Source organism: Brienomyrus brachyistius, unplaced genomic scaffold (genome assembly GCF_023856365.1).
Source record: "Brienomyrus brachyistius isolate T26 unplaced genomic scaffold, BBRACH_0.4 scaffold253, whole genome shotgun sequence".
NCBI classification, from domain to species: Eukaryota; Metazoa; Chordata; class Actinopteri; order Osteoglossiformes; family Mormyridae; genus Brienomyrus; species Brienomyrus brachyistius.
In genome coordinates, this window is record NW_026042528.1 from 101,701 (window position 1) to 113,669 (window position 11,969).

General features: G+C 50.9%; 1 protein-coding gene across 1 annotated transcript in view; it reads left to right on the plus strand.

Annotated features, from left to right (window-relative positions):
* The window catches only part of LOC125728350 (reelin-like), an 84,487-nt gene extending 72,888 nt beyond the window's left edge, over positions 1-11,599 (plus strand). Inside the window, exons 46-63 of the mRNA XM_049005328.1 lie at positions 99-267; positions 352-492; positions 618-795; positions 881-1,074; positions 1,173-1,426; positions 1,901-2,055; positions 2,189-2,403; positions 2,765-2,942; positions 3,026-3,201; positions 3,342-3,691; positions 3,863-4,038; positions 4,280-4,353; positions 4,445-4,606; positions 4,780-4,937; positions 5,170-5,389; positions 5,865-6,062; positions 6,403-6,501; positions 9,361-11,599. Coding sequence (XP_048861285.1) covers positions 99-267; positions 352-492; positions 618-795; positions 881-1,074; positions 1,173-1,426; positions 1,901-2,055; positions 2,189-2,403; positions 2,765-2,942; positions 3,026-3,201; positions 3,342-3,691; positions 3,863-4,038; positions 4,280-4,353; positions 4,445-4,606; positions 4,780-4,937; positions 5,170-5,389; positions 5,865-6,062; positions 6,403-6,501; positions 9,361-9,457 — 3,194 coding nt within the window. The 3' untranslated portion in view covers positions 9,458-11,599. The remainder of the gene's footprint in view (positions 1-98; positions 268-351; positions 493-617; positions 796-880; positions 1,075-1,172; positions 1,427-1,900; positions 2,056-2,188; positions 2,404-2,764; positions 2,943-3,025; positions 3,202-3,341; positions 3,692-3,862; positions 4,039-4,279; positions 4,354-4,444; positions 4,607-4,779; positions 4,938-5,169; positions 5,390-5,864; positions 6,063-6,402; positions 6,502-9,360) is intronic.
* The last annotated feature ends 370 nt before the right edge of the window (positions 11,600-11,969 follow it).

Consider the following 11,969-nt stretch of genomic DNA (forward strand, 5'->3'; position numbering starts at 1 on the left):
AAATAACAGATTGTTCAGCTTCTTTGAGATCTTCCTTGCCTCATGGCTGACGTCCTTCTGTGTCTCTTCTCTCCTGGTTTGGGATCTCCTAAACACAGCCGTCCAGCTGGACTACTCACTGGACCTGGGCCTCTCGTGGCAGCCGCTGGTGAGGGACTGCCTTCCCAGCAGCCCTGACTGCCCTGTCTACACGCTGCAAAGGATGCTGGTCTCCGACGTCTACAACAAGTGGGGCCGGGTCACCCTGCCCGTCCCCCCCCATGCCAGGTCCGTGTCTCTGGACCACACCCACCACAGCCAAACCCCATCATAAACACGGGCACTTATCGACTCGGTCCTGACCCTCATCAGGTCCGCGGCGACCCGGTTCCGCTGGTACCAGCAAGCACCCTTTGACAAGCAGCAGACGTGGGCTCTGGACAACCTGTACATCGGGGACGGCTGCCTGGACATGTGCTCTGGACATGGGCGCTGTCAGAAGGGGGCATGCATGTGAGTGGGGGGGTGGCAGGTGGACAAGGAGACAGTGGGGGTACAGAGTGGAGCATGCAATCATCATGCGGAGTGTATCACCTGTGATTTTGACTTTACCTCACCCCCCCCCCCCCCCCCACCAGCTGTGACCCCGAGTGGGGGGGCGAATACTGTGACGAACGCCTGGCCCCCCTGCCTTCTCAGCTCAAGGACAGCTTTAGCCGGGCCCCAGGCCCCAGCAGCTGGCTCCTGGTGGTGGGCGGAAAGCTGAGTAGCGTGTGTGGGATTGTGGCCTCAGGGGCGGCGCTACACTTCGGTGGGGTGAGTGCTGGTTCTCTCTGTCTGTCTTCATCACCGTCACAGTACAGCAGCAGAACTGTCCCCTGAACATCTGCTCTGCCCTCAGGGCTGCAGTCGGCAGCTGGTCACTGTGGACCTGAACCTCACCAGTGCCGAGTTCATCCAGTTCTACTTCATGTACGGCTGTGTGGCCCTCCCTAGCAACCGTGACCAGGACGTGCTCTTGGAGTTCAGCCTCAATGGGGGAATCAGCTGGCACCTGCTCACCGAGATCTCCTACGACCAGTACACCAAGCCAGGGTAGGCGCTGTGCACTGGGCTGTATGTGTGCATATACAGTGTATATATAAGTATATAAAGAAAGGCATCAGAGTATCCCTCCATTCTGTACTATATAGGTTTGTGAATGTGCTGCTGCCCCCTGCTGCGCGGGCGGTGGGAGTGCGCGTGCGCTGGTGGCAGCCGCGGCATGAGGGTGTCGACCGCAGCGACTGGGCCCTGGATAATGTGCTCATCGGCGGCGCTGAACCCCACGCTCAGATCCTGGACACCTTCGGGGGGGCGGCCCTACCCAACCACGAGAGGGCCCCCGCCGACAGTGCGCCGGTGGGCCGGATCGCACACCTTGCCGTACCCGAGGAGGGCACCACAGGTATTGGAGTACGCATACAACATTAATCCAAGATATATTCATTTCTCCAGACATTCTGTCATTATTTGGGGCAAGGGTTGAATCGGTTGGTTTTGATTACTGGGGGGGGGGGATTACACCTACCTATCCCCCCCGTAATTTATGCCCACGTGCCCTCTCAGACATTCATATTAGACTCACTGCATAACTCCATGACGACCACCGTCATAGAAGGAGATACCTCTATGTACCACTAGAGGGTGCCGGTAACCATGATTTGAGAACCCCTGTTCTGAAAGACAATATTCACGTGCAGAACTGTAACGCAGCATGGCTTTATTTGACTATAATTTTCTTCTTCCTTTAAACTTTCTGCTATCCCTCTCTCCCTCTTTATTCTGTGTTTCTCTCTGCTTCCTCCTCCCAATTCTCTCTTTCTCTATTCCTCTTCCTCTCTCTTCTTGTCTCCCTCTCTTCCTCCCTTTGCCGCTTCAGTGAAAGACCACTGGCTATTTTCTGAGGACTGCTCGGTGCAGCATTTCTGCGGCTCCTCTGAGAGTGTGATGGTGTGCGGTAACGAGGATGGGCGCGAGGTGTACGCCGTTACGCACGACATCATTCCCGGTCGTGGCTGGGTCGTGCAGTTCAAGGTGTGTCATGATGTCATTGGTCCATCCTGTGCAGCAGTCACATGCATGTGGTGTTCCTAGGTCGGTACCAGGTGCTGACTGGTGTGTGTGTGTGTGTGTGTGTGTGTGTGTGCGTGCATGCATGCGGTTGCAGGTGGCCGTGAGCTGCAGTACTTCACAGCGTCTCACGGAGAGGCAGGTGCATGTCCAGTACTCAGTGGACTTCGGCGTGTCCTGGAAGTATTTGCTGTCCCAGTGCTTGCCGGCTGACCCCCTGTGTGGTGGTCAAGTGACCCAGCCCTCCGTCTTTTTCCCGGCCGAGGGGTGGAAGCGTGCTGTGTACCCGCTCCCCGACAGTCTGGCCAACACGTGAGTCACTGCTTGACACTGAGCGACGCATGAGTCACTGCTCAGAGAGTCACTGCTAACTGACATGCAAGTTACTGTTCTGAAACAATACTGGCTGATGTGTAATGACTCAGTGAGTCAGTGCTGAGTTCCTACCTGAGCACGACTCATCTTAATTCTGAGTGAAACCATTTGGCAGCTGCGTAGCATTAACTAAAGGCTCATTAAACTTAATAAAGATACTGAAATGTGTGTGGGTTTGCGTGGCGTGTATCTGTAGATCTACACTGATTAACCCTAGCTAGACTTGTTAGAATTAACCGGAACGCCAAAGAACAAGAATTTTTTTTTACATCTGTGTATGTTTCCCATGTGTCACCAGGGCCGTTCGGTTCCGGTTCTACCAGCGGCACTCAGACACCCAGTGGGCGCTGGAGAACTTCTACATTGGCCCGGAATGCGAGGACCACTGTGGGGGCCATGGTGACTGTCTGAACCGACGCTGCCTGTGCGATCATGGCTTCTCTGGACCCAACTGCCACTCCGGCTCGTCGCTCAGGGTACTGATCCAGATCCGGCCGCGGTGCAGGTCCCAGCTCCGCACTCTCTCATGGCAGCATGCTGTCTTCCCCCTGCCTTGCAGACCTCTCTGAAGGAGCGCTTCGAATGGGTCGACACTCCGGGGCATCAGTGGCAGATTGTGGAAGGAGGTCGACCCTGCACTGACTGTGGGGTGCTGGTGGAAGGGATGGCGTTGTATTTCGGGGGGGGCAACACTCGGCAAGCCATCACTGTGGACCTCGACCTCCGAGGGGCCAAGTCAGTCTCGCTCTCACCTTCCACTCCCCAGCAAATATTATTAGATCTATATAACTATCCTAGAAGATCTTGTCACTAATATCTCACGATGGGTCATAACGGAATTGACCATTAGATGGTGCTGTCCCGTTTTGCTGCAGGTTTGTAGAGTACTGGGCAAGGATTGGCAGCCAGAACAACATGAGCCTGTGCCACCGGGCAACATGCCGCTCTGAGGGGGTGCTGCTGGATTTCTCCACGGATGGAGGGGTGTCCTGGACCCTTTTGCACGAGATGGATTACCTGAAGTATGTGTCGGGTCGCAGGGACTACATCACGCTGCCTGAGGAGGCTCTGTCCAATGCCACTCGCCTACGCTGGTGGCAGCCATATGTCATCTCCTCTGGTCTGGCCACGCCCAGTGTGGAGCGTGCTCAATGGGCCCTGGACAACGTCCAGGTGGGCGGCTCGGACATCAACCCGAGCACCCTGCTGGATACGTTTGATGACGGTGAGGACTAGATCCTTTGTCTCTTCATTCTGAGTCAGGACTGTGCTGTGGGGAGTGACTGTCCATCAATCCACTGACTGACTAATACTGTGCTTCCACTCCCAACTGTGCCCGGCCTCTTATTTGCGATGTAATCCCGTCTCCCTTGTTCGTCATTGGTCCATCTGTCAGAGGGTGTGTCTCACGAAGACAGCTGGAGCTTCTACCCCAACGGGGTGCGCACAGCCGGCTTCTGCGGGAACCCATCGTTTCACCTATACTGGCCCAACAAGAACCAAGATGGGACGCACAACGTGCTGGTCACGCGCGAGCTCATAGTCCAGCCTGGGTACATCCTGCAGTTCAAGGTCGGGATCCTCCAACCTCAACATTAAACCCTCCCCATCCTGCACCCCTCTTCCTTTGGGGGGACATGGGACTTTTTAATACTCACTTTTTACAGAGATGCTTCTAATTCTGGAAAATATTTGAAAGATAATTTTTAGATCAATTGTAGTGATTTGTTTTTGCCAGTATCATCATTTGTAGACATGTTTTTATATCAGCATGGAATCCCTACAGCCCTAACCTTGCATCCCCGTGGTGCAGATCGTGGTGGGCTGTGAAGCTGACGGCTGTGAGGACCAGCATGCCGTGCGGCTGGAGTACAGGAAGGACGCCAGGTGGGAAGAGGTTGCTGATCCTTTAAAGGATTACTGTTTTTTTCCCTGTCCCCTGATTACACTGATGGATCGTTTACCTTACTTTACTCAGGTCGGACTCGTGGCAGTTGGTTCAGTCCGAGTGCCTCCCCTCCTCTATCAACAACTTGGGCTGCTCCCCTTTCCAGTTCCACGAGTCCACCATATACAGTCCCGTCAACAGCTCGGTCTGGACCAGGGTCACTGTCCAGCTGCCGGACTACGTCTCTTCTGGGTATGATCTCTGTATGTCGGTGACTGTTTGCCCTGTGATGGTCTCTCTGGATATGCATTGGTTCTATAAATTTTTGTCTTTATCTCTTTGAGGACAGTGACTGAATTAGCCTAATTACTGCTGAATCATGGGTTTACGTTCTCCAAACTTCATTGCCGATATCTCTCTGGCAGTGCAACGCAATTTCGCTGGATCCAGCAGGGGGGTGCTGGTGAACATCATGGCTGGGGCGTGGACCGCGTCTACATCGGGGAGGCGTGTCCCGGGCTCTGCAGCGGCCATGGCTACTGTACCAGCGGCGCCATCTGCATCTGTGATGAGGGCTACCAAGGTGGCCACCGGGGACGACATGTCCACACTGAGTTCTCTTCACTTATACTGTTTGCTATGGCATGTGACTGACGGTTTTGTCTATGTTGATAAAGCTGATATGAAGCACATCGTGGGACTCTCAGGGAGCAGGCTTTACAGAGCCCTCATATAGGAACCACAATGTATTATCATCACTGCCCTGGTGACCACATTACCTTCCACTTCTCCACCAACTTCCTTTCTTCTCCCAGGCGAGGATTGCTCCCTGACCACCATCGATCTGCCCAGCTCAATCAAGGACAACTTTGAGTCTGGGGGCACGTCGGGAGAGCACTGGAAGCTGATCCAGGGAGGGGTCGTGGGTAGTGGCTGTGGCCAGCTCTCACCTCACGCCCACGGGGACTCGCTCTACTTCAGTGGCTGCAGGATGAGGCAGGCTGTCACCAAGCCTCTGGACCTGACTAGAGCGAGGTACGGCAGGGATCATCTAGTCATTCACAGCACACGCCTTGTGTCATGTGTAACGGGATCAAGTAGAGGTGGGTAATTCACCTCCAGAGTGTAAAAATCCAGATCAAGGTTTTGTTTCAACCAACCAGTTAAATATAGAGTCACAGTCACAGAGTGACTCAGCTAATAGGTTAAAAAAAAAATCTTGATCTGGACTTTTACTCTCTGGACCTGAACTACCCAACTCTGGGATCAAGGTTCAGTTTCCAACAAGGTTAACTTATTGGTTTCAGGTCCGATTGAGCTCCCCTCACTCCATCCATCTAATTTTGCAACATCCATGATTTTCATATTAGTGTAATCAAGAACAGTTCCACAGTCTTGAGGTCAACCTTCCCTATTATGCTTCCAGAGGATCTTATTGAGGTTCCCTAAGTGATGATTCTCCAGCGACTCAGTCCCTTGCTGACTTCCTCTCTTCTGCGTCCTCCTGCAGCAAGATCATGTTCGTGCTCCAGATTGGTGCCACGGCCCAGACAGACAGCTGCAATGTGGCCCTGGAGCAGGCCGACGTGGTGGACCGTGCCGTCCTTCTGCAGTACAGCGTCAACCATGGAGTCAGTTGGCATGTCATCGCCCATCACCAACCCAAGGACTTTATTCGGGCCCAGAGGGTGTCCTACAACATTCCGCTGTAAGTGTGGGGAGCAATGATCTGGGATAAGCTTACCGTCACAAAATTCAAGCCATAATCAAGGAGGTTAACCCATAGAAAAACTGATCCCATTGCACCTTAAAGTTTTAGCAAGAAATGTTGAGTGTGATCATCCTTGACACTCAGATTGCATTTGACCACAATGCACACTGAAACGCTGCAGAGGCAATGGGGCAGATGGATATCAAACTTAAGACATTGAAAGCCCTTCTATAACAAAGAATTAAACATGAATTCACCTGAAACACTAATTTAGTCATTATAATGCAGGGATATATACCATAAAAATGTATTCCTGTGTCCCCCCCCCCCCCCCCAGGGAGGCACGGGTAAAGGGGGTGGAGCTACGATGGTGGCAACCACGGCACGGCGGCACCGGTCGTGACCAGTGGGCTCTGGACCACGTTGAAGTTGTCCTGTGAGTACCTCCACCACCATAAGCCCCGCCCCCCTCCACCAACACTTACTATTACGGCCCCCAAATATCACTGGGCCCCCTGGCCACTTCCGGTATCCCTCCCATTATGACGGGAATAAACCTGCACGGCGCACCATACACCCAAGGCGACGCTCTCTCTCTCAGCCTCTCTCATCACTGCCTGCTTCCTTGTTACGAGCGTTGAGGTGTACGGCTCCCGCCGGCCGCCTGACGCCGCTAACGCTAACTGGCAGGGTAAATCCAGCACGGAGGACCACTCCCAGTGTCCCTGGGATGTTGGGATGACCCCCGATGCCGCTCCACCTTCTCCTCTTCCTCCCTCATGCTGTTGACGACAGTGCCTGTTGGGACGATTTACTCTTGATCCTCACAAACTCTTTCTTTTTGTTTTTTGTCCTCTCCGCCTTTTTCCCTTCCATGTCTTATTTACTCATTCTTTATATCCCTTGTTCGCCGGACATCCCACATCTTACTTCCGCACATCCCGCCTCCTGTTGGCTTTTCCTTCTCCATCGTCGCCTCCCTCCGTGGTCCCCTATCTCATCTCATTCTCTCGTCTTTCTCTCACTCCGTCCGTCGCCGTACGTTCATGACTCCCCTCCCAACAATAACCGCTGGTTCCCGACCTCCAGGCCAGGTGTCCTGTCTGCCCAAACCCTTCTGCCGGGCAGATGCCCCCTCCCGCCTCTCCCCTCTCGCACCCTAACCTCTGCTCTCTTCTGTATTCTGCTCCCTGTGGCATGGCTGTAGAGTCAGGTAAGTTCCTCGTCTCGTCACGAATGTGCCCCCTCCCCTAACACCTGCATCCAGAATCACCTGTGCCAAACCCTCCTCCATCTGTCTAACCTCACCCACCGAACCTCCGGGAAGTTACATCCAACCATCTCCAAGAAGGTTCTTCTGGAGCTTCGAGGTCGTCATGTGACTTCTGCATGACATCACACACAGTTTTTCCAGACACAAAAATATGTAGGGTGGTAACTGCTTCTAGAATAATCCATCCTTCTTTCTTTACGGTATTTATAGGACCATCTATGTCCATAATGTTCTAGAATCCCTGTATGATCTCTAGGTAGAAATTTTCACCTGAAACTTACTGGGCCTGTAAGAAAGATTTTCTTTGTGTCCTAAATATGAAAAATGGAGAACTGCACAAATTTATAAGAAGTGACCGGAAGCAGTTCCTGAGAGAGATCTGTACTCAGCTCTACAGTAGACCGTGCCTCCTGTGGAATGTAAGATACATGAGATTATTTCTGGATTATTAGTGGCGTACTAAGGAAGTAGGTGGCAATCAGAAACATAACCCATGGATCCGCAGACACTTCCTTCTCCCCATTGTGTGTGTCACCGGCAGCACAAATAAAAACATATCCTGCACTTCATGCTTTAAATACCACACCCGCAATTCGAAACACGCATGGCCTCCCCCTCCATTGAACACCTACCCCAGCCTTCCACTGCTTCTGCTGGTGTCTAACTCTGAGAAGCTAGACCGGGCCCTGTTTGCGTCTGTCTGATGTCACATGGTGCGGGGATGTGGGGGGACAAGATACAACAACCACACATTCCACAACCCCCCTCCGAACCCCCCCTCCCCCCCACCAGCCATCTGTCTTCCCACCGTCCCCACCCTGCTTTGCAGAGTCCCTGCCTGCACTGGCTGTACTCCTGGCTCACTGGCACCGCCCTGCTGGATGGAAGAGGCACTGAAAGGCTAAGCAAAAGCAACCTTCATGGCTGCATCTCTCCCCCTATTTGCTGGATTTGTTTTCTTGCCCTTCTCCCTGGGTCTCTTTCACCGGTAGCTTTTACGATGAATGCAGCCGTGAAAAGACACTGAGCACAATTTGGTTGTGATAATGACCAGAGCTATTGCAGGAGTGGCAAATATAGAGATTGCACTACTGTGTAAATGGCTTATTGCTTTGATTCCAGGACTATTTGAGGAAGATAGCAAAGCAGATGATGGTGTCCAGTTCCACTGTGAGGGTAGAAATATATCCTGTGGTATAGGGATACACAGTGATCAGGATAAGGCCTGCGGACTGTGGGAGGAATGCTCAGAATTAATTAGTTGCAGTACTTTACTTTTAGTAGTTTAAGTTGTATTTACTCTCATATTTAGTTCATTTATGCCTGAGAATGTCAATGAAAGTATGTTTTCTCATGGAAAAGGGTGGTGTTTCTGCATCTGGATACTGTGACCTAGAGTAAGAGGCGTAGACCGAGCAAATAATGATAGTTGCTAGGGCGACTATCCAAGGTTGGAGGCACTAGATAGAGCCGCCCTTCGATCAAAGAGAAGGACCAGTGCAAAGGAAGTGACTTCTCTGCTCCTGTCAGTGGTCCTCGGAGTTCGGCTGCTTTCGCTTCCACAGACCTCAAACACAGCATCAGCGGCCCTGAGCAAAGCCGTGTTTATCGCAGAGTCGTCCGCAAGAAAGATGCTGCGATTAGAAATGATGAATAACAGATTAACCCTGTGCGCAGCCCAGTATAAACCCAGTGAGTCTCAGTCAGGTTTGTCTGTCTCAGAATTTATTATTAATTATCAAATGGGTCATTGCACCGTTGTATCAAACAGTCGGTCCTCCGGGGAGACTTTCGATGAAGGAGAAGTAGGAGTTCAGATCACAGAGGAGATGGATGGTGGTGACTTTGCAGACTGAGGCTCGGTCATAGTGTCATTAGGGCGGCTGCAGAACCTGGAATGCGGGTGTTTGAGGTTCCCCCGACAGACAGTTTTGTGTATTTGCTAACAGTTGACAACATCATTATCATGCTCGTTAATCGCTTCTCGTCTCTCTTCCTCACTTCCTCTCTCTCTCTCCACAGCACCCGCAAACAAAACTACATGATCAACTTTTCCAGACAGACTGGTCTGCGGCACTACTACAGCAGGAGGAGGCGGTCACTGTGGCAACGCATCTAAACACAGCGCATGCTTCATCCCGGGGCCTGCCAATCACACATGAGCCCTCATCCCACCGGCGGATTCCAGTCAGCCTCAGACCATCCCACTCCTTTCTGACAGACTCAGTGGTCGTCCACTAAGAAGTCTGGGAAATCTGAGCTGCAGCCAATCAAGGCCATCCTGGGGAAGGTTACAATGGGAAGGGTAGTGCAACAGAGCAGGCAAATGGTTTATTTTTCATGGACTTTCATGGTTTTATCATAATTGTTGTTCTTGCTATTCTTCCTCTCCTAACTGCGATACTCCCCTGGCCTCCCCCCCCCCCTTAAATCCTCCTCTACCACACTGTGAAGATAAAAGAAATCACTGAAAATGAGAGCGCTGATACCGGTAAGCTGGGTGGCGCCAGCCAGTCGGGAGCAGCGAGGAAGACGAGGACGATGAGGCCTGAGTTCTTGCTGTTTTTATGTGTCTGTGGACTCTTATTGTGAACTCTTGACTGTGGCGTCCGGTTCATTTGCTTGTCGATCTCCCTGTTTTTCTTTCTTGTTGATCTGAACTGCTTGGTTGTCACAGGAAGCATGATCTTTGCGGCAAAAGGGAAAGAAGGCTGAATCCAGAAAAAAGAAAAATACAAAAAAAAAGAAAAAAATGAAATGATTTTATTCCTTCTAATTTTTATATGTCGGCTCCCAAAATGCAGATATTTATGGCATTTTCCCCACGTACCCTATTTAAAATGCACTGTTTGTGAAATATTCGTGTTTTTTTTGTAGTGTTAAGTTATTGGCGGTGGAGATAGTCTAACTGCATTGCCTGCCCCGCCCACCCCAAAGTCTGTTCTCTCATGCTGAAATCCCCCCCCCCCCCAGTCTCATTTTAATTTGCATTCCTGGAGGCGGGGTTTCTGTGTAAGTGTGGTTTTTTTTGCACTCTGTGTGTTATGGATACCTGCGCTCCAGTGTAAGTTCAGTATAGCAGTTTCCTGTACAGGTATGTATACCCCCCCCCCCCCACCCCCCGGGGAACAGCTGGCAGCCTTATAAAGGGGAAATAAAGAGCTGTCCAAACCTCAGCCGTGTGCCGTGTGTGTGTGTGTGTGTGTGTGTGTGTGTGTATGTGCAAGGGCCTTTTTGCTAAGCAGGAATAGCATGTACCAGGCTAAGTATGAATATAGTAGGAAGTCACTTCAGCATGGAAACCTTTACGCAATAACATCTCTGTCCATTAAAGCCCCAACTGCTTGTCGGTTTCCCCCTCAGAGTAATGAAGTTTATCTAACTTAATATAGTACAGGGTTGCACAAAATGACACGCTATGCCAATTCACTATGGGCCAAATACTCTACTGGAAATCTGAAGACAGTCTCACTGCACGACACGACGACAGTGAGTCCGTTATTAACCAATGTAACCAGTGTAACCAGTGAGTCCGTTATTATAATATCATACTTTGCACCGAATAACTGGTTTCACTGTATTATAAACTTATCTTTCAAAGTGTTGAAGGTGAAGTATAGGTTGTACATGCACTTATTTCTCGCGTTAATAGCTGTGAGACGCTGCAGCATGACGCATGGAATGTAGCAGTCCCCACGATGAAAATGGGCACCTTTTCAGTCAGAAAATCCTGCCTTGATCCTCGGCCCAATAAAACATACTTGCAGCTAATGAAACAAATGTATTTTGGCAGTCCTGACCGTGATTTGTGTGGATGGGTAAGCTGCTTACTGAACTGGGAGCAGGAACCGGCTGTCTCGGTAAAATTACCTCACACTTCAGTCCAGAGTTAAAGAGAAAGCCAATAATAGCCAAAGTAGAGGCACCAGGACTTACTAAGTACAACAAGGCGGTGAACGCGTAACTGCATATACTCTAAAAGTGGCCAAGATCTCAGATGGCAACTTTCAGAACCTCTTATGAGCTCAGACATGACTCACATTAGACCCACAGCACTGACAGGTTTGGAAAGTGCCCCTTATTTATTTCTGCAATAGAATGGAACATCTCTTCAAATGGGCTCTTTGGCAAAGGGATCTCGCGTCCTGCATTCCCATGGAGCATTCAAAACTATAGAGAATCTGTAATAGTTAAACAACTTGACCTCCCCCACTGTTACTTGTGTGTGTGCCTTTCTGCAAAAATAAATAAAATGAAATAAGGGATGTGTTCCTTGTTTTGATTGGGAAAAATGCACTGACCTCAGCACAGTACCACCAGTGCTTGATCCCTCTACATATTTATCTGGGTTGTGGGGGGCGGGGTCAGGAGCCTATGGGCACAAGGCAGAGAACAACACAGGATGGGGCACCAACCCATCATAGGGCACACTCAAGCACCATTTACACACCTACAGGCAATTTGTTAAGCCCAATTAACCTCTGCATGTTATTGGACCTTGGGGGGTGGGGGAGAGACCCAGAGCACCCAGTGGAAACCCCCCAAGCAGAGCATGCAAACTTCATACACATGGAGCCATGGTGGAGACTCAAATCTGTGTAAGGCAACAGTGTTAACCATTACACTCACCA